General features: G+C 44.2%; 1 protein-coding gene across 2 annotated transcripts in view; it reads left to right on the top strand.

The window, feature by feature from the left end:
• Positions 1 to 4,526, top strand: part of PTP4A2 (protein tyrosine phosphatase 4A2) — a 31,472-nt gene extending 26,946 nt beyond the window's left edge. For both annotated transcript variants that reach the window (XM_060624439.3, XM_060624438.3), the window contains exons 5-6: positions 1,100 to 1,174; positions 1,983 to 4,526. In XM_060624439.3, the coding sequence (XP_060480422.1) occupies positions 1,100 to 1,174; positions 1,983 to 2,091 (184 nt within the window). In that variant the 3' untranslated portion in view covers positions 2,092 to 4,526. The remainder of the gene's footprint in view (positions 1 to 1,099; positions 1,175 to 1,982) is intronic.
• The last annotated feature ends 18,195 nt before the right edge of the window (positions 4,527 to 22,721 follow it).

Raw genomic sequence — 22,721 nt, forward strand, 5'->3', positions numbered from 1 at the left:
CGATAGTGCGCCTATAAACATAGGGGGTGCATGTGTCCCTTCGAAACAGCACACTTGTATCCCGTGGATAAATGCCTAGTAGTGCAATTGCTGGGTTGTAGGGTAGTTCTATTTTTAGTTTTTTGAGGAACCTCCATGCTGTTTTCCCGAGTGGCTGTACCAGCTTGCGGTCCCAGGTAGTAGACATTTTCAAACATCATTTCCCTTGTTAGATTTTTTTTTTTTCTGTGTATTATTTTATTGTTAAGGAGTCTGCTTCTGTGACTGTCATGAAGCCCAAGCTGGGTTCACAGTAACGAGTCCTGGAGGTAACTATATCTCACTCTGGACTCTCTGATCAGGATCCAGTCTTCTGTCTCTCCCTCAGCTGAAAACACAGACTCCCTAGGCCCCAATCCCTGCCTTCCCATTCCTGGAAGATGCCAAATCCAACTATGTAGGAGGCTTTTTCAGAGGAGACAACTTTGTCTTCCCAGAAGACAAACCCTCTCCTTTGCTTTATGAGGCAGATAGCATCTCCAAACCAAGGACAGGTTGGGACCTGCTCAGGCCTCAACGTCCCTTGTTAGATGTTTAAAAAAAAAAAAAAAAAAAAAGATACTTATATAGAAAACTGTTTGTAAATACCAATTTTCTGACACTCTCGTAGCTCACAGAAAGGATTTTGTTGAAGAAATGTAGCACGTTTTTAGTATTTGTTGAGGAAATGATATTAAAATGGATTTGTAATGAAAATTCTGAGATGCTTAGTATGGATGACATACTTGTTCACTTATTTTGCTACAGTACTGGTTAAAGGCCAATGAAGAATTTTTGATGACATATAATGTGAAAATTTGAGATCTAATGTGACGGTGCTTTAAATAAAGATCTCTTAACGAGGTGTAGAATTTAGTGCTTTACTAAAAGTGGGTAACACCATAGACCCTATCATGATACAGACATTTGTATAAGGAGAATAGCAGCTATTTTAGTACACGGAAAAAAAGGGAAGCTCAAACTTCGTGTTGTTTTGGTAATATGTAATCCTGGGTTAAAAAAAAAAAATCCTTTAATTCCAAAGACTTGTGGATATTTACAGATGTGTTTCTCTCTATAGGGCACCCGTGCTGGTTGCACTTGCTTTGATTGAATGTGGAATGAAGTATGAAGATGCAGTTCAGTTTATAAGACAGTGAGTAGGAAGTTTTATGTTCAGAAACACATAAAGCAAGACCATACAAGAAGAAGGAATTACGGAAAGTACCCTTTTGTAGTATGGAGTAACTTGTTGGTTTAAAATATTGTTTGATCAAAGAAATCAAAAGTGCTAAACTTGTAACAGTACTGTTGGCTCCCAGATTTAAAGATTTTTTAAGTTAAGTGGCAAATTTGGACGCTAAAGAATTTGCCCAATATGGCTTGAATATCTAGGAATCTTTAAAATGAATAGGTAGTAGAGTCTCAGAGATCGAGTGACTCTTTTAGTGGATGTCCAAAACACCTTTCAAGTGCAACTATGACCAAGAGGCAAGGAAGAATCTATAGAGGAGCAGTTAATCACTTAAGAATCTTAAGTGACCTGTTCAGGCACAAAATCGGGATGGTAGTGCCCAGACAGAATCTTGGCATCAATCTGGAATAATGGGCCATGTTGTTTTGTTGTCCAGAATTCTTTGGCAGTTAATACCTTGTCCTTTCCCTTTCAGCCTTTTCTTTAAAAAAAAAAAAAAAAAAGAAAAGAAAAGACTGTGACAAGAGGTCATGAAATGTATGGTAGCAGCTCTAGGAAGGTGGCATATTTCAAGGAATGCCATCTGTGCCTGCTGCTTCATTTAATACTTGGTCATTCATCAGCCCCTTCTCTTAAGAAGTGATACTGTACAAGGAATATGCTGGTTTTCACAGCGTGAAGTTAGAAAAGCCTTAGGCCATAAATAATGCATTTCAGTGAATCAGATAGCTTTTTTCCATGATAAAGTTTGTCATTCTTGTATTTTCAGAAAAAGAAGGGGAGCATTCAATTCCAAACAGCTGCTTTACCTGGAGAAATACCGACCTAAGATGCGATTGCGTGTCAGAGACACCAATGGGCACTGCTGTGTTCAGTAGAAAGAAGTGTAAACGAAGGCTGACTTGATTGTGCATTTAGAGGGAACTCTTGGTACCTGGAAATGTGAATCTGGAATCTTAACTGTGTCACCAAAGTAGCGATGGATTCAGTACTCCTCAACCACTCTCCTAATGATTGGAAAAAAGCAAAAAAGAAATCCCTCTATAACATGAATAAAATGTTTAAGAAAAGAAAAAGAGAAAGAAAAAAGGGATTAATTCAGTGAAGGATGAGTTTGCTCCTAATTGTTGGAGTTTGAATTTCTGTCAGAATTGAATTATATCAAAATCCCCTGTCTTTTTTAACTTTTCAAACTAGGTCTCTAAGGAAAACCAGCAGAACATTACCCTGTGCAGAACCATCTGTTTGGGGAGCACACTTTTCCATTATGCTTGGCACATAGGTCTCCCTGTTGTGGGACTTTCTTTCTTTTTCTTTTTGGTGGTGGTGGGCGTATATTTTTCTCTTCTCTTCTTTCCCCATCCCCCCACCCCCACCCCCCACCCCCCACCCCCGATACAAGTTGTAGATGGAATAGGAGAAGCCCTTGTTGCTGTAGACGTGTGTGCAGTCTGGCAGCCTTAAGCCCACCTGGGCACTTTTAGAAAAAACAAACAAACAAAAAAAAAACCAACAAAAAAAAGAAACAAAAAACACCAAAAAAAAAAAAAAAAAAAAAAAGCAGTGGCATATATATTATATGATCCAGGTGGTTTTTAGTCTTTACTGATGATGGGGTGTTCATGTTAGTTTCTTTTCTTGAAAACCCTATTCAACATTAGGCAACGTAGCCAAGAGCCTTTTGTTTTGGTTTTGTTTTGGTAAATTAGTGGGGAAATGGCATTTTAAAAAGAGTCTTTCTTCTCAGAGAACTTAGCTGAGAGTCGAATTCTTCTCTTTTCCAACCAATGAAGCTAAGTAGGTATCCCAGAAACTTTTGCTTTCTGAAGGGGAGCGCTCCAGGCCATCACTAAAGGTGTGTCCAGGCGGAGAGTGAGCATACTTTGTACATCACCGAAAATTGTGGGTCGTAGCATTACTCTGATTTTCTGTCTCATGATATCAGAGAATGCCGATAGTTTGAAATTTTTATTCAGGATTTACTCGTACTATGAATTTTTGAGAATGGTGGAAGGAGTAACAGCAAAGATGGGGTATTTTGGACTCGAGAAATGCCTGTGATGCATATTTTCCAAACTGCCCCCTCTATGTACAGTTAAGTTTAACCACTGATTGCCTTGTTATTTTCTTACTAGGTTCTTATGAGATTAAAAAAAAAAATCGCTGGTTCAAAACCAACAATGCCTAGTGAGTATGTGTCCACAGGCCATCCAGGGTGGCAGAGAGACCTAAAGCAACCCAGTGAATAGCAAAGGGACTGTGTTGTTGATGAAATGGTGTAGTATCAGTTTTACAGATTCTTTGCTGGGTTCATTGTGCTGATCTAGAGAAGCTGTTTTTCTGCTCTTCTGCAGAAAGCAGTCGTGACCGGGCTGCACTCACAAAGCAAGTTGAAGGACACCATCCAGGGCTCTTGCACCCTTCATCTAAACATTACTTAATAGTGCTCTGCTGCTAAGGATTTGAATAAAGGCTTAGGGTCATCTTGTCTTGCTGGAATTTGCTATGCAGAGCCATAAACTTCCCATTTTTTTTAGGATCAGCTAGGCCAGTAGGAATGGACCGGGACCTTGTCTCACACTGATGATACCTCAGACGTTGGCTGGCTATGTGAACTGCCTATTTCCTGTGCCGGAGTTGTTCTGATTTTTAACTAAATGAAAGTATGTAGGTTCTCTCCTCCCCCATCCCTGAAAACAAAACAAAATAATGCTTTTTGAAATTGTTTCTAGAATTTTAAAGTGAAAAATGATGGTACTCTCCAAAATTCTTTATTTCAGAACATTACAATAGATTCCATTAACGTAGGTTCAAGATCAGAACAGCATACCATCTAAACTCAGACTGTCTGTTGACTCCAAGGGTTTTGATCAATACAATAACAAACTTTTTCCCTTTGACATGCTCTGATTTTTGTTGTTTGTGGGGAGTGTGTGTGTGTGTGTGTGTGTGTGCGCGTGCGTGCATGTGTCGGGTGTATATGTGTGTGCAGTGTCCAGCAGTATCAGTGCCTGCCTGAGTTAGGAAAATTACATTCCTGGTTCTGTATGAGGAGAAGGGTGTATAAAGCGACAAGAAACATTATCCCTCATTTTGTTTTAAATTACATACTAATGTTAATTGTTCTCAGAACTGGATTTTCTTCCTCAAAATTAAAAGTTTTTTTTTTTTCTTTTGGATTTAATGAAGTATTGCTAGCTGAAGCCAGTTTGACATGGTGAGAGAGATGTCAGACTGATGAAAGGTGTGCAGCCTGATTGAAAACCAAACCCTGAACCCTTTTAAAGAACAATAAAACATATTTTACATGCTCTTTGTCTGTGTATTGTTCTCCACCCCAGGTTGAATTTCATTTATGTCTCCTTAGAAAACTTAGTATTCTCAAGGTCTGTTTTGGATCCTGCTAATTACTGCAAGGAGGTGAAATAATTAGAGGCTGGGAAGTTGAAAGATTTCATGCCACCCAGGTGTTCAATACGGCGAACTTAACTGCAGCTGGGATACATCTGGTACATTTCGGGGATCAGTTCTTGGACACAACATTGTAGGAATTCAGCATCTTATTCCACGGGATTTTTTTTTTTTTTTTTTTTTAAGCTACTCGGGAAGAGGTGGGTTCCCAATAACTTGCTGGCTTTTAGGACCAAAGGATTTGTTTATACCATAGGTTTTGGTGAAGCATTGCAATTTTTTACTTGAACTCTTAAAGAACAGTAAGGAAGGAGGAACATTATATATCCTAGGTCTGGGGTGGGGAATTTCCTTCAAACCATGGGTCAGCATCCATCCATTCATTCAGAAAACAAGCTTATCTGCTAGGGTACTAAGGAAGAGAAGACAAGACACTGTTCGCACTGTGAGGACCTTAGTTTAGGAGAGGAGTTAGATCTGTAGATGTTAAGAACAGAGTAAGCAGATACAGTACTGTGTGACTTACAGTTCATTGAGCCTCCTCCCTGTTTTAAAGTTCCCACCTTCTGGTCTTCATTATCTAGCTTCCATTCAGTGGGCTGTTGTTCCATTCACTTGGCTACATGGCAAATTGCCCTGCCGCATCTCTTGCTTCATTTTACTTGCCTGGCTAACCTCCATTTTTGGTGAAGTTCAGTCCGCTCCCTTATCTGCACGTGTGCACTTGTGCAACTGGACACGCTGACTCCGTGTCTGTGTTTAAAGTCGTGACCTTAGACCTTAGTACCGTCTGACAATCCTGCTTCATTTCTCTCTCTGATTTATTTACTCCTTGACTTTCCCCGAGAACACTTAAATGTTAATTCTTTCCCCCTTGTCTCAGTTTGCGGCCTCCCCCGCCCAGACTAAGAAAATAGAAACAAGGAAATTTCCGCAGGCTCCTGCCTGATGGCATCTCTACTTACCTACATGCAACTCTGTTTGTATGCTCAGTCTTTCCTTTGGTTGTATGGACAGATTGTCCTGGCCCTTCTTCAGGCAAGCTCTAACACTTGTGTACTAGATTCCATCACTGTTCAAAGGGCCCAGATCCAGCCATTCTTCCTTCTGTTCATTAACTTACCTCTGCTAGATCACTCCTGTCAGCCTTTGAACGTACTATTATTTCTTCCATGTTAAAATCCTGTATGACCCACACTCATCCCCTTTGCTCTTTACAGCAAAACTCAAAAGGGTTATGTAACTGTACCCTCTACTTTTGTCTTTTGAACCCATTCCAATGAAGATTTTGATTCCACTGAAACTGCCCATGTAAAGATCACTAGAACCTCTGTGGTACTTAATCCATTGGTCAATTTTTTTTTTTTTAATGTTTATTTTTGAGAGAGAGAGGCACAGAATCCGAAGCAGGCTCCAGGCTCTGAGCTGTCCACACAGAGCCCAACGCAGGGCTCGAACTCAAGAACGGCGAGATCATGACTTGAGCTGACATCGTACGCTTAACTGACCGAGTCACCCAGGCGCCCCAGTCCAATGGTCAGTTCTTAATCCTTACCTTTTTTTTGACATGTTAGCATATGACATAGTTAATCACTCTTTGAAATGCTTTCATTTATTGTGGTAGGAGGAGTAATGCCTCCCAACCCACTACCCCATGTTCATACTCTAAATCCCTGGAACCTGTAAACATGTTGCATGGTAAAAGGGACTTCTGGCTGTGGTTAAAGATCTTGAGATGGGGAGATTGTCTTGGATTATCTAGATGAGTCCAGTCTAATTGTGTGAGTCCTTAAAAGCAGAAAATCTTCCCTGGCTGAGATCAGAAGGAGATGGGACTAAAGAAGAATGGTCCGAGAGATGCAGTGTCGCTGTCTTGGAAGATAGAGGAAGGGGGCCTCCAGAATCTGGAAAAAGCAAGGAAACGTTCTCTCTTAGAGTCTTCAAAAAGGAACTCAGCCTGCCCATGATTTAGGCCCATGTGGGACATCCTACAGAATGTAGGATGATAGATTTATGTTGTTTTAAGCCACTAAGTTTGTGTTAATTTGTTAACTGCAATAGAAAATGAACACAGAGTTTTGCTTTCTAGGACAGATCTCATACTCTGAGGTTTCACCTAGTTTAGCAGCCACACCTTAGTCTGAGGTTCTGGTTCTTCATGATCTCCACCTCTGCTTTATCTACCTGGACTCTATTCTCTGGACTCCAGACCCATTATTCAAAACCTACTTGACATCTCTCATGGATGTTCCATAGTTCAGACAATTTCAATTCCTGCTCAACTTAACTTCAGTGAAACCTTCCATGACTTTCACTTTAGAATTGCCCCCCCCCCCCCCCCATTGGCATGTTCTGTGTGGCTATGCTTTAGTCCTTAACAACCATTTCACAAACTTTGTCTCTTTCTGCCAGCTCCACAGGGCACAGGGGTTTTTGGTTTCGTTCACTGTATCTTCACCTAGAACAGTGCTTGGCATGTACCGGGTGCTCAGGAATGGTAATAGATCAATAGATAAATGATGGTATTATGGAGAATGAGTGACAATCTGGCCTGGAGCAGGTTAGGAAGTTCCATGGCGGTCACATTTGAACTGGGCTTTGACGTGTGAGGTAGAAAAGGCTGTTGCATGAGGTAGCACTTGACGTCCACTAGGATGGCTAAAATAAAAAAAAAAAAACAAAACGGTGGACAGTGACAAGTCCTGGCAAGAGTGTGGAGAAACTGGAGCCTTCATACCTTGCTGATGGGGATGGACAGTGTGGTGCAGCCTCTTTTGAAAACAGTCTGGCAGGTCCTCAAAAAGTTAGACATAGAATTGCCATATAACCCGGCAATTGCAATGTATCCAATATCAGTTCTAGATACATACCCGAGAGAATGGAAAACATGAGTGGTTGCTTGGGGCTGGGGTGGGGGTGAGGATGTGGAGTGGCTGCTGATGGGTATGGGGTTTCTTTCTGTAGTGATGAAATGTTCTGGAATCAATAGTGATGGCTGCACAACACTGAATGTACCGAGGCTGGGCTTTGAAGAAAATACATTTCAGGCAGGAAAAACAATACAAGGGAGTGGATAAAGAGGAAGGTATGTTTGGGAGAAGTGGCATGATTTGATATCTCTGGAGGGCATGGTTTATGCCAGGCAGCTTTGGTTGTCCTGAGATTCTAGGAAGCGTGCTAGACACTCCTCTCTTGTGCTTCCCTCTCCATCCCCAAGGCTACAACTAATTGGGTCAAGAGATAGACAGCTGGCCCAAAGCTAACCAGCGGCCCGCAAATTCTTACTTTTAACTGAGGGAGACTCTTGGATGTTGAGAAGCCAGCAGGGCCGGTGCATATGTTGGGTCATAGGTGAGCTGAGTAAACACAGGACAAGGAGGAGGATGGAGTTGCAGCTTAGGGAGCAAAACATAAAGACGATGGCCCGGGAGCTGGGTAGAAATGCCTTGGCCCCAGCCAAGTTCCACTTTGCCATGAGGCCTTCTTGGTGATTCCTGCCCCTTCCCTTGTCCCTCGTGTCCCTTGTCCCTAGTTTTTGTCCGTTGCTTCATAACCAACAGAGCCTAGACTTTGATGATACAAACGGCGTGTTAAGTGCTGTGCCCGAAGCACCCATAGGAGGAGAGATGATCTAGTCACTAAGTATTTGAGTACCCACTACTTACTACACACTGTTCTAGGCACTGAGGATATGGCAGGAAATGTTCTGCCCTGACAGGGCTTAAATTCTAGCTGAGATGAAAGGATAAACAGGTAGGCCACCAAGTAATATATGTTTAGATAATGATTAACGCTCTGAAAGTTGGAAGAAAGTAAGGCAGGTAAGGGGTTAGTGACTGGGGTTATGTATGGAGTTAGATGGGATGGTCAGGGAAGGTCTCTGAGGAAGGTAAAGGAGCCTACTATGTGCAATGCTCTGTGAAGGTGCTGGAGGCACTTTTCAAGTAGTGGCCATAATAGCATGTGTAAACTTGAAAGGGTCATGATCTTGCGGTTTGGGAGTTCGAGCCCCACGTCAGGCTCTGTGCTGACAGCTCAGAGCCTGGAGCCTGCTTCAGATTCTGTGTCTCCCTCTCTCTCTGCCCCTCCCCTGCTTGTGCTCTGTCTCTCTCTCTCTCTCTCTCTCTCTCAAAAATAAAATAAACATTAAAAAACATTTTAAATAAACATTTATTAAAATAAGTAAATAAACATTCATTAAAATAAATAAATAAATGTTTATTTATTTACTTTGACAGAGAGTGTGCCAGTAGGGGAGGAACAGAGAGAGAAGGAGAGAGAGAATCCCAAACATGGAGCCCAATGTGGGGCTTGATCCCATGAACCATGAGACCATGACCTCAGCCGAAATTAATAGAAGCTTAACATCCTGAGCCACCCCATGCCCCCAAGAAACTCTTCAGAGACCGTACCTGTAAACCCAGTGCCTGATTCGTATTATTCATGCAACCAATACCAGCTGAATGAAGGAAAATGAATTGCAGAGAGAAGTTGACCGTTTATGGACGGTGAGTTGACGATGGCTTGCAGGAGGCCAGGACAGAGGTGTTGGGGCCTCATCTAAGGGAGCCGCAGAGGAATAGGGTAGAAAACTATCTTTTCTGTCAGCCACCAGCCTGGATTACACGAAACGATGACTGGTGTATCTGCATTCACATTTCAAGGGAGTAATTTCATCAGCTGTGATATCTGGCCTTGGGGAAAGATTTGTAAGATGGCCCCCACCTCTTGTTTTCTCTGCAGATCACACATGCAACGAAAGCAATTAGAACACCTCACTGCCTGCAGCCTGGTCAACCACCCTGGAAGATTCACTGGCCCGTGTGACCACAGTGCCATGCCTTTGCTGTTCTGGGGTCAGGGCAGTCAGGATGATGAAGGAACACGGGGTGAATCCTAGCCAACATCGGCCGAGTACAGCTGTGCTCAGAATCTCACGTGCATTTTCTCATGTAATCTCCATGGGCTTCTACTCATTGCTAACCCCATTTTGTAGATGAGGAAACTGAGGAGGGAAATACTAAGTAATTGGCTAGGCCAGTATTTGAATTAGGGCCTGATTTCTAAAATGCTTGCCTATACTGCCATAGCAAAATGGGACGATATTTATGTTCAGGATGTTGCTGTGGGTTTTTGCACTCAATGAGTCCCTGTTAATTGAGCTGCACCTTTGTGTGCGTGTGTGTGTGTGTGTGCGTGTGCAGCACACGTATGTGTGTGTCTAGCAAGCCATTCTGTCTAGTCAGTGGATTTAACTTGTACAAACTGTGTAATGGGCCCTACCAGTGACAAACCAGGATGTTTGAGCAGAGTGGTTTATAGTTTATAATTGGCTTCCTATTACTGTTGGCTGCTTCCCCTGCACATAGAGTCGTACTCCAGGATTGGTATTTGATTTAAGAAATTTTTAAATTGATTTTATCTTCAGTGCATTAATGCGTGGCCTAAATTCCTGCAGAGGCATTAGATAACCAGCCTGGACATGCCTTAGCGATCGTAACAGGATCTGAGCTGCCAGGGTCACAGCTTTTATTCAGCAGAGATGAATCACTTTTCTGAAAACACTTTTCTACCTAAGCCCTGTGACTTATTTTTTTTAGGGTCCGTCAAGTTTAGGCTCCTTGAAATTGGAATATATTCCCCAGATCATGCTAAAACACACAAATGGGAATGTGTTCATACAAGTAGGTTTAATCTTTATCTTCCTGTAGGAATGGAACACATAAATATTCAAGGAATGGTGTGGAAATCAGCCTAATTTTCAAGGGTGCACAATTGTAATGTCTTTTAAAATCAGGAAATATGAAATGTGACTCCAGTAATGAACATGCTATAAATGTAGCTGAGTGCATGAAAAACTGAAAGGTGTTCTGCAATTTCATGAGGATTACTGTAGGTAAATGTTTTTAGGGGAAATTTTTTTTCAGCTCTTGAAGTGCCGAATGGATCACAGCTGTATGAAAATACCAATTAATCATCTTCTAATGCTTTTATGCAAATTATTACATTTGACTTTCATTTAGAATTGCCATTAACACCTGGAACCCTAAGATTGATAACAGGTAAAATTTTAATGAATACATAAATTAAAGATTTGAATCATGTTTAGATTAATTTATAGCACTTTTATTCATGAAAAGTCCTCCTGAAATGTAAAAATCATAGGATGAGACAGAAAATAGAGAAGAGGAGACAGTCTTTGAACTTACTCATTTCTTTACTGGTGAAAAAAGATGATTTGGGAATGCTAAACTCTGCAAATATTTTTTCTGCCCTTTGCAATAATTTGCTAGGGTGATAGGCCTGTGTATACCACAGAAGACTTTAAAAAATTTTTCTCATGCCCTGAGACAACACTGGTCTTTTTTTTTTTTTTTTTTAAATGAGGATTTTCCTTGCTATACACTGTCCTTGCTTGCTTAAAAAAGTATTTTTTTCTGGGGCTCCTGGATGGCTTGGTCGGTTAAGTGACAGATTCTTCATTTTGGCTCAGGTCAGGATCTCATGGATTTGTGAGATGGAACCCCACACTGGGCTCTGTGCTGATGGGGGCATGGAACCTGCTTGGGATTCTCTCCCCCCCACCTCCCGCCCTGCTCCTCTCCTGCTTGGGTGCGCTCTCTTGCTGTCTCTCAAAATAAATAAATAAACTTAAAAATATTTTTTTCCGAATGAAAGCCAAAGTAGGGTTGTTGTAGAAGTTTTGGGAAATACAGAGGAGGTGAAGAAATAAACCCCATGGTCCTGCCATTCAGGGACAACTGTTGTTAATATCACGATGTATTCCTGTCACTCTCCCGCCTCCTGCCATGTGTAATTGTAATTTTATGACTATTTTGCTTTTTCACGTGCATAGCCACAAAAATATTTGCAATTTATTGAAACTTTATCATGTGCCAGGAGCTGTGCTTATAGTGTTTTAGGGATATTATCTTTTGAGTGGGAGGTTGTATTATCTCCATTTTATGGATTAGGACATGAAGGCTCAGAGGGTATGTAGCTGGCCCCGTATCATGTGTCTAGGAAGTGGCAGACCCAGAACTCTAGCCTGAAATGTCTAACTCAGAAACCCTGATCATATCACCACACTATACTGCCCTTGCACTCAGTAAGAGAAAGCTGTTATTAACTGAAACCAAGTTATCCCCTGAGGATACTGCTTTCCCTGGGACCTCAAAAATGGAGGCTACTCATTCTCCCATGACCCTTGTATTACAAAGGCCAGTGGGAGATGAGGGCTTGGCAATCCATGGCCATGTTCAGACCATTGCTCTTCTGCCCTTGGGTAATACCAGCTTGAGACCGTTTACCATCAGACTCTTACAACCACTACCCCTCATTGCTACTGACTTCTGTCACCCTCCCCATCACTCAGTGCATGGAGTTCTTTGGGCCTTAAAGGCCACCCCTAGTCATGATCCTCCTGGGAAAATTCAGTGCATCTTCTAGCCCCTCAGCATTGAAGGCTTTCGCTACCTTAATTCCAATGATCCGTTCCTAGAGGGGTGAGACTTCTCTGCCCCTTGTGGAGTCAGGAGGTTGAACAACGTGTGTGTGTGTGTGTGTGTTTGTGTGTGTGTGTATACCCCCACGTACAATAATTTACTGTAAATTTTACTGATATAAAGGGTGTAACATATAACTTAAAAATGATAAAATGTGCTTTGCTCTTTATTGTAAATTCCATGGAGCCAACTGGTTCTCACAGAATGATTTGTTGACTTTTGCCAAACTCTTTTTATTTAATTTCTTAATGTTTATTTATTTTTGAGAGAGACAGAGCATGAGCAGGGGCAGTGCAGAGAGAGAAGGAGACACGGAATTCGAAGCAGGCTCTAGGTTCCGAGCTGTCAGCACAGAGCCCAACACAGGGCTCGAACTCATGAATCACGAGACCATGACCTGAGCCAAAGTCGGATGCTTAACCGACTGAGCCACCCAGGTGCTCCAAACTCTCTCTTTTTTTTAAAGTTTATTTATTTACTTTGAGAGTGACAGCACAAGTTGGGGAGGGGCAAAGAGAGAGAGAGAGACTGAGAGAGAGAGAGAGAGAAAGAGAGAGAGAGAGAGAGAGAGAGAGAGAGAGAGAGAGAGAGAGAATCCCAAGCAGGTTCTTTGCAGAGCCTGATGCAGGGCTCGATCTCATAAACCATGAGACCATGACTTGAGCCGAGATCAAGAGTCTGACACTTAACTGACTGAGCCACCAAACATCCCTCTATTACTTTCTTAAGTGTAGACAATTGACAAAAAATTAATCAAGCTCTGATCAGTAGCACTTGCTGGTTTCCACAGTATAAATACACCCACCACGGCCACTTTCAAGCTATCGATAGGTGTCACTGAACATAGAGCTGGAAAGAGAGGTGCAGGGGCACACTGTTACAGTATTTCCACCATACAGAGACAAGAAAATAGCACAGATAGAAGTAAAATGCACTAATTAGGAAGAGATGAGTTAAGAGTTTATGACCTTTGTCTTTCAATATGATTTATTTAATTGTAAGTTTTTGCAACTTATTCTTAAACATTTTTTAAACTATTAAAAAAAATTTTTTATTTTAGAGCGGGAGAGAGAGTGCATGTGCGTGTGCAGGGGAGAGGGGCCAAGGGAGAGTGAGAGAATCTTAAGGAGGCTCCACACTCAGCATGGAGCCCAATGTGAGGCTCAAACCCTGGGATCATGACCTGAGCTGAAATCCGGGGTCAGACGCTCATCCGACTGAGCCACCCAGGCGCCCCTGCAACTTAATTTTAAATAATGGCCCAATTCCTGAAATTTACCAGTCACGGGGTAGGAGCTACTCCAGCACGGCACTGTGGAAAGTCATTTCTGCATCTACTCGTGAACTCCAGACCACAAAGCCATGGCGTTCTCTCACTTGCAGCTCATCTGTTTACCCTCTGGTTTATTTTCTATTCAACCCTCAATCCACCATGAGCTGACTTCTGTCCCTTCTGTGACGGACCCTGTGCTAGTAGGTGAAGCCTCCTTTTCCTGCGCTGGCCTCCTGAATTCCAGTTTTCCCCAGGGCTCCGTGGTGGGTGGTCTGCTTGTCTCTTCCCACACAGCTTGCTTCGGTGATCTCATCCAACTCCCTGACACGAAGAGCCCCGAGGGCTCCTGAATCTGTAATTCCTAACCACATCTCTCTCTGGAGCGCCGGAGCCTTTTGTCCAGCAGCCTATTGGACTCGCTGGTCTCACAGCAATTCAAACTCAGCATTTCAAGACTGTATTTATTCATTGCTTCTTCAGCTTTCAACCTCCACCCTTCAAATCTGACGTTGCCCCCCTTTTTTTTCCTTCCTCTACAACGGAGATGCCTTATTTACTAAGTCATCTGAGCCAGACACCAGGGAGTGATCTTCGATCCCTCTCGTTTCTTCATCATCCCCGTCTTTCACGCTGGTACTATATCCAGATTTACTAATTCATTCATTCATCCATCCATTGAACCTTTCAGCAAATACTTATTAGAACGGCTGTGTAGCATACTGTGCAAGAACGCTAGAGCTTGGTGTCAGCCTACCAAGCATCAAATCCTGGCTCTGCCACTTACCTAGCTTTGTAACCTTGGGAAACTTGTCCGACCGTTCTGGGTTTCCGTTTCCTTAAATAGAAAGTGAAAATAGTAATGGACTCTTCCTCACGGGGAACTAAGGCGATGGGATGGGTTGCTCTGAGCAGAACACTTAAAACGTAGCCTGACGGAATAAGCACTCAAGAAATGCTAGCTGTTGGTATTTATTGAGCTAAGTAACTATGCCAGGATGGTATCCTGAACAGGTGGGAATGTATTTGTTTGCTAGGGTTGTTGTGACAAAGTCCCACGGGCTGGGTGGCTTAAACAACAGAAATTTATTGTCACGCAGTTCTGGATGCTGGAAGTTCGAGATCAAGGTGTCGGCAGGGCCATGTTCCCTCGGAAACCTATGGGAGACTCTCTCTTCACCTCTTCCTAGCTTCCAGTGGTTTGCTGGCAATCTTTGGTGTTCCCTGGCTTAACAGCTGCACATCCTGGTCTGTGCCTTCGTCACCACGTCGCTTTCTCGCTGTGTGTCTCTGTCTTCACATGCTGTCTTCTTATCAGGACACTAGCCATATTGGATGAGGGTCCACCCTAGTACAGGATGACCTCATCTTAACAATTCCATCTGCAATGGCCCTAACTTCCTAATAAGGTCACATCCTAGGGTCCTGGGAGCTAGGATTTCAACATATCTGGTTTTTTGGGGGGGGGGGCAGGGGTTGGGGAAGCCCTGATCAAACCCATATCAGGCAGGAACGATGATCTAGGAATCATATCTGATCCCCAGCCTTCTCACCTCCTCTCTCCCGATAGCCACTGCTTGGTTCATTCTGTCTTGTGACACCCCTCCTGACGAGACCCTGGTCTGGCCCCACCGTCGCACATCCTCCATGTGGCTGTCAGAATGATCTTTCCAAAACATGAAGCTGATGTTTGGAATTCACCCCCTTTGAAAGCTCCCTGAGTTTTCAGGTAAATGTTTAGCACAAAAGACCTTCTTGCTCCTTCCTGCCTCTCTGCCTGAAACTTACACCACAAACCCCCAAATTGTTTGTGTTTCTCTAGTTGTATCCTTCTCTTTCACAGCTCTGGATGAGTACCATTTTTCTGCCTTGTACTCACCTACCCTCACATTTCTTCCCCTGTCTGACACCCTCCACCCCTCTCCCGAGTTCCTTTGGTACCCGGTGCACACCCTGAATATGGGACTTGCTGAATTTATTGGGGTTTTTTTTTTGTGTCTGCTGACAGGACAGTGTGCCCCTGGAGGACAGGGATTGTCTTCGTATCCCCTTTTGTCAGACATTAGTGTCACTTTCAATCTTTTCCCTAACGCAAATAATACTGTGGTGAGTATCTTTATGTTTAGATGCTTTTGCAAATTTAAAATGATTTCCTTAGGCACAGCTCAGCAACAAAAAGACACACAGCCCAGTTTTTAAAAACGGACCAAAGACTTGAATAGACATTTCCCCGAAGAAAATGTACGAATGGCTAATAAGCACATGAAAAGATGCTCAATGTCACCAGTCATTAGGAAAATATAGATCCAAACCATAATGAGACACCACCTCCTGCCCACCAGGATAGCCATAGTAACTTTTTTGAAAAATTGTTAGGCGGGGGCGGGGGGGGGGGGGTTGTGTGGAGATGGAGAAGGCGGAACATTGCTGTTGGGAATGTGCAATATGGTGGACCGGATGGAGGCTCCTTAGCAGCTCACATAGAATTCCTGGATGACACAGAAATCCCACTCTTTGGTATCGGCCCCAAAGAGCGGAAAGCAGGTGTTCGAACAAGAACGTGTACACGAATATCTTTCTGTAGCAGCACTATTGACAATGCCCGAAAGGTGGAAATGACCCAGGTGTCCATCAATGGACGAAGACGATACACAAAATGTGGTCTGTACATACCAGGAAATGTTGCTCAACCACAAAGAGGCATGAAGTACCGATGTATGCTGCAGTGTGGATGAACCTTGAAAACATCATGTTTAGTGAAAGAAGCCGGACACAAAAGGTCCCCTACTATGTGATTGCGTTCATAAGAAATATCCGGAAGAGATAAATCCGTAGATGCAGAACGCAGACGGATGGTTGCCCGGGGCTAGTGGAGGAGGAGAGAATGGGAGTCAACCGCTTAATGGGCACAAGTTTCATCTGGGGGCGATGAAACGCTTTGGAACTAGGTAGAGTGGTAGTTCCTCTACCTAGCAACACGCGACACGGAAATGTACACTTTAAAATGTGCCATTTTCTGCTATGTGAACTTTACCTCAACGGAAAGATTTGTGAAAGGCATGAAATATCGACACGTGCTGCAACACGTGACGGACCCTGAAAACATTATTCCGAGTGAAAACTCCAGACGCAGACGGTCACGTGTTGCGTGATTCCACTTTTAGGAGATATCCAGAATAGATAAGTTCTCAGAGACAGAGAGCAGATTCATGGTGGCCAGAGACTGGGGCAGAGGGGGATGGGGGAGTGGCTCTGTGTAAGGGATGTCAGGTTTCCCTGTGGGGTGATGAAATGTTCTGGAACAAGGCAGTGGTGCTGGTTGCACAACATCGTAAAGGTACTAAACGTTACTGCAGTGTACCCTTTATTTTTATTATTATTATTTTTTATTTTTGAGAGAGAGAGAGAGCGAGAGCGTGCATGAGTGAGGGAGGAGCAGGGTGCCTGGGTGGCTCAGTTGGTTGGGTGTCTGCCTCTTGGTTTCGGCTCCGGTCGTGATCCCAGGATCGTGGGATCGAGTCCCGTGTGGGACTCTGCATTGACAGTGTGGGGCCTACTTGGGATTCTCTCTCTCTCTCTCTCTCTCTCTCTCTCTCTCCTCCCCCCTGCTCCTCCCCCTACCCTGCGTGCTCTCACTCTCTCAAAATAGACAAATAAACATTAAAAAATAAAATAAAATGGTTAAGATGCCAAATTTTTTGTAATGTGTGTCTTACCACAATAAAAAATATTTCCCAAGGAAAGATTTTCCTGGGTCACAGGACGTAGTATAGCACCGAACTTCTGTTGAGAAGGGGTCACTCACTGCCGGGTCACCAGCCAGCTTCACTAATTTGACATAACACTGTTCCTCTTCAGGAAGTTCCTCAAGCTTCCAAGCATAAGGTTAAGTTGAATTAGAACTTCTGTAGCAGCACAGCCAGAGTGAACAGATTTTAGAGCTGGGAGGGGCCCAGATGCCCTCTGGGTTTCATCCTTATCAATATTTAGTAACGACCTTACTATCCTGAACTAAAATCCACAGAAAACCTACCTAAAGTCTATATGATATAGTGCTTGTGCTTTAGAGCATATAAAATTTGGAGTAAACTTCTTAGGTTTGAATCCCTGCTCAGCTGCTTATTAGCTGTGTGAGCTGGGGGGGGTCTTACTCTGTGCCTCAGTTTCTTCATCCATAAAATGGGGCAATGACAGTGTCTACTTCATCCTAGTGTGTTAAAGAGTAAGTGAGTTGACATATATAATGTGTTCAGGAGTGCAATCTCAACAGTAAAAAAAAAAAAGAGAGAAATAAAAGGCAAGTAATTTATAAAATGTATTTTGTTTTATTTTTAAAAAAGTTTATTTATTTTGGGAGAGAGAGAGAGATCACAAGCAGGGGAGGGGCAGAGACAGAGGGAGAGAGAGAGAATCCCAAGCAGACTCCACATTGAATCCCACGAGGGGCTCGCTCTCATGACTGTCAAATTCTGACCTGGGCCAAAATCAAGAGTCGGACTTTTAACCGGCTGAGCCACCCAGGTGCCCCCTTGGGAAATATTTTTTTAAACCATCCTAGTATTGGGGCGCCTCAGTGGCTCAGTCAGTTAAGCGTCCGACTTCGGCTCAGGTCATGATCTCGCGGTCCGTGAGTTCGAGCCCTGCGTCGGGCTCTGTGCTGACAGCTCAGAGCCTGGAGCCTGCTTCGGATTCTGCGTCTCCCTCTCTCTCTGCCCCTCCCCTGCTCATCCTCTGTCTCTCTCGGTCTCAAAAATAAATAAAAACATTAAAAAAAATTTATACCATCCTAGTATGTAAAATGGAGTTCGATTCTAGGCTCAGATAGCTTTACAGGCTTCTCATCTTCATAAATTTGCAGTGGGACATATATTCGAAAGTGGGACATGGGACCGACCATTCGTTGTCGTGTGGGATGTCCTACATATTTCTGGATGTGTAGCATCCCCAGCCCCCTCCTCTAAATGCCAGTGTTTCCACCCCCGCTGAGAACCGCTGAAGCTATTCCAACCATCTCCTTTTCCAGACCTAGTTACTGGGACTCAGAGAGAGAATTTAAAACAGGCACATATTCCTTTGATTGCTTGCTCGCCCCATCTCTCCGTCTTCAGCCACATGATCACCGTGGGAAGGGCCTTGTTGGCAAGCGGGACTCCGCCCTGGCCACATTAAGTCACTTTATTCCTGCCTTTGCCTACACACCACCTTTCTCCCCTCTCCCTCCCAACGTATCCCAACCCATCCCATCCCATCCCCGACACCCAACCCATCCACAAGTCCCTTCGCCAAACCCTCCAGCACCTGCCACTACGGTTTCCCTGCTTCCTCTCTTGACCCATGACAAAAAAAAAAAAAAAAAAAAAAAAAATCACATCAAGCCAGCCCTCTGCTTTAGCGGCTCCAGAGGCTTTCTGACCCACAGAGAATGAAATGCGAATTCCTCTCGCTGCCCTCAAGGCCCTCAGAGATCTGCCCTCATCCCCTTCCGTTCTCCTGACGAAGCTCCAGCCGCAGTGACTCACACACCTGTCTCGGGAGCTTCACACCTGCTGTTCCTTCTGCCCGGACCTAACTTCTCTTCAGCCAGATCTTCGGAGAACTGAGTTCTCATCCTCCATGTCTATTCAGATGTCACCTCCTTAGAGACCATCCTTGGCGACCTTATCTAGAATTACCCCATGCCCCATCACTCCCTATGCCCTTACCCTCATTTTTGTTCTTTAAAGCGCTGATCCTGGTTTGAAGTTTGCTTTGTCTCCTCACTAGACTGGAAGGCACACGGGGGCGGAGACTTCATTGGTGTCGTTCGCCAGGGGACCCCAGGACTCAGCACAATGCCAGCAAGAGATGCTCTGTATTTTAAAAAAAATTTTTTTTAACATTTATTCATTTTTTGAGAGACAGAGACAGAGTGTGAGTGGGGGAGGGGGAGGGGCAGAGAGAGGGGGAGACACAGAATCCGAAGCAGGCTCCAGGCTCCGAGCTGTCAGCACAGAGACCAAAGTGGGGCTCGAACCCATGGACCGCAAGATCATGACCTGAGCTGAAGTCGGACGCCCAACTGAACGAGCCACCCAAGCGCCCCTCCATATTTTTGTAAATGTTTATTTGTTTTTGAGAGAGAGAGAAAGAGAGAGAAAGCATGAGCAGGAGAGGGGCAGAGAGAGGGGTGGGGGACAGAGGATCCGAAGTGGGCTCTGAGCCGACAGCACAGAGCCCAATGCGGGGCTCGAACTCACAAACCCTGAGATCATGACCTGAGCCGAAGTAAGACGCTCAACCCACTGAGCCACCCAGGCGCCCCACTCTGGTTTTTTGTTTTTTTTTTTTTAGTTTATTTATTTATTTTGGGAGGGAGTGAGAGAGAGAACATGTGGAAGCAGAGGAAGGGCAGAGAGAGAGAGGGAGACAGAGAATCCTAAGCAGGTTCCACACTGTCTGCACAGAGCCCAACATGGGGCTCGAACTCAGGAACTGTGAGATCATGACCTGAGCTGAGATCAAGGGTCAGAAACTTAACCAACTGAGCCACCCAGGCGTCCCTGCTCCATATTTTTTTGAATAAGTGAATTAAAGCCCAACGTACAACCTCAAATCGTTCCCCAAGAATTTTGTAGCTTTTTTTTTTTTTTTTTTTTTAAATGCCTGGGCCTTAGCATAGAAAGCTCAGAGAGTATTGGCAGCTAAAGGTTCTACCTTTTAGGCCAGACAACGGGAAAAGAATCGATGGGTGAGACGATTAGAGAGAGAGAGAAGAATGCTGTGGGCATATGGAGAACCAGACACAGGAGAGAAAGACGGAGGGAAAGCACGTTTGCTGGAGTGGGAGGTGGGTATCAGGTGTTCCTGGGGTCCAGCTGCTAACCTGTTCTCTGGGTGGGTGTGTGCACATGCTCATGTGTATGTCCTGTTGGTTAAAAATCAGTTTCGTGGAGGTAAAACGTGTATGTGACGAAACCCTGATTTTTAAGTACCCAATTCAAAGGGCTTTCGCAAATACACAGGGGCGCCCGGCTGGCTCAGTCAGGACCGTGCGACTCTTGATCTCGGGGTGGTAAATTCAAACCCCATGGTAGGTATAGAGGTGGCCTAAAAATAAAATTCAAAACGGAACAAAACAAAACCCCACAAATGTAAAGTCCTCCGTGAAGATATAGAACATTTCCTTCAACCCAAAATGCATAACCTGTTTCTGGAGTTCACATGGTAACCCCAAGATTCTTTTTTTAAAAACAGCTTTGTTGAGGTGTATTTGATATACAGTGAGCGGCACCTATGTAAAGTCATTTCGTAAGTTTTGGCACACGTGACCCCCCCCCCCCCCCATGAAGCCATCACCACTATCTCCACTACTCCCCAGAGTTTCCTCCTGCCTCTCTGTAATCCCTCCCTCCCGGCCCCCTGCGCTCCCACCCCTGAGCAACCACTAATCTGCTTTCTGTCACTGTAGATGAGCCTGCGTTTTCTAGAGATTTATATAAATGGAATTATGCAGTGTGCCTTCTTTTTTGTCTGGCTTTTTTTTTTTTTTTTTTCCCCTCTCAGTGTAATTGCTTTTAGATTCACCCGTGTTCTGGCAAGTATCTTTTTTTACTGCGGGGTAGTACTCTGTTGAGTGGATATGCCATGATTTGTTTATCCATCTATCTATTGATGGGCGTTTGGGTTGTTTCTCATTTGGGATTATTACAGATAAAAAGCTGCTATGAACATTCCTGTACAAGTCTTTGTATGGACATAACATTTCTTCTTCTTCTGGGTAAATACCTAGGAGTGGAATTGCTGGATCATATGGTATCTTTATGTTATTCCTTATTTCTTTATTCCTTATTTCCTTATTCTTTCTTTCTTTCTTTCTTTCTTTCTTTCTTTCTTTCCTTCATTCCTTTCTCTTTCTTTCTTTCTTTCTTTCTTTCTTTCTTTCTTTCTTTCTCTCTCTCTTTCTGGGATGGGGAGCAGAGAGAGAGGGAGAGAAGGAGAATCCCAAGAAAGAGAGTCCCAAGCTGACAGCGCAGAGCTGGATGCGGGGCTCGGCCCCACCAAGAACCGCCAGATCATGACCTGAGCCGAAATGAAAGAGTTAGATGCTCAGATGCTTAACTGACTGAGCCACCCAGGCTCATCCTTAGGTAAGGATGTAAGCCCCATCCTTAGGTTATTCTTAATAATATATTTCTCTTTTTGCTGAAGCCAGTTGGTTAGGACTGGTCAAGGTCCCTCAGCAGGACTGGGACTCAGTCCCCTCCCTCCTGCCTCCCCCTGCGCTGCCTCTGGTCCTGTGCAAGCCCTGCTGTCGCACCGGGCTGAGCAAACACCTTGGCTTCCTGGGCACGTCACATCTGAGAGCAATGTTGGCTTACATAAGCACACTGACCTCTTGCTCTTTGCCAAAATCTAACATCAGGGAATCTTTTTCAAGCGCGCTCTCGCTGCCACCGGACTGGAATGTTAAGTGCCGGCAGAGTCGTCTGGCATAACAGTGCGATCAGCATCTGTCTGTGGACAGACGACGACAGTGATGGACTCCAGGCAAGGACAGCCTGGGATGAAAAGGGTCTGAGGGACAGGGAGCCATAGGATGAGCTGAGAACGAGTCTCGAACATTCAGAGCTTAAAGACGGCACTGCCTGGGCAACACGTTTTTACACTGGCGTTTAATTTATTTCTGAAAAAGGAATGCGCTCAGATGGTTCAAAATCCAAGAGCGAGGGTGGGTACACAGTGCTGTGAAAAGCCTTTCTCGGGGTGCCTGGGTGGCTCTGTCGGTTAAGCGTCTGACTCTTGATTTCGGCTCAGGTCATGATCTCATGGTTCGTGGGTTCGAGCCCCCCCCGTGGGGGCTCTGTGCTGGCCGCGCAGAGCCTGCTCGGGATTCTCTCTCCGTCTCTGCCCCTCCTCTGCCCGCACTCTTTCTCAAAATAAAATAAAATAAAATAAACAAATGTAAACAAAAAGAAAAGCCTTTCTCTTACCCACATCCCTAGCCACTGAGCTCCCGTCCCCAGAGACAACCACAGCCTTCCCCCGCCCAGTCCCTTGTATGTTCTTCCAGAGATCTGCAGGTGCAAAGATTTGCGTGTATGAGCACAGGCGTGTGTACATCTTGTATGTGTGTGTGTGCACGTATAGCACTTTTTACACGAGTGCTAGCAGGCTAAGCACCCTGTGGTACACTTTGATTTTTTCCCCTGTACATATCTTAGGGCTTCATCCACACTACAGTGGAAAGGGCCTGCCTATTCTTTTTTTTTTTTTTTTTTTTTTTATGTTTACATAATATTCCATTATTTAACCAGTCCAGCAGCATTTGACCACTGGTATTGGT

Source organism: Panthera onca, chromosome C1, assembly GCF_046562875.1.
Source record: "Panthera onca isolate mPanOnc1 chromosome C1, mPanOnc1 haplotype 2, whole genome shotgun sequence".
Taxonomy (NCBI): Eukaryota; Metazoa; Chordata; class Mammalia; order Carnivora; family Felidae; genus Panthera; species Panthera onca.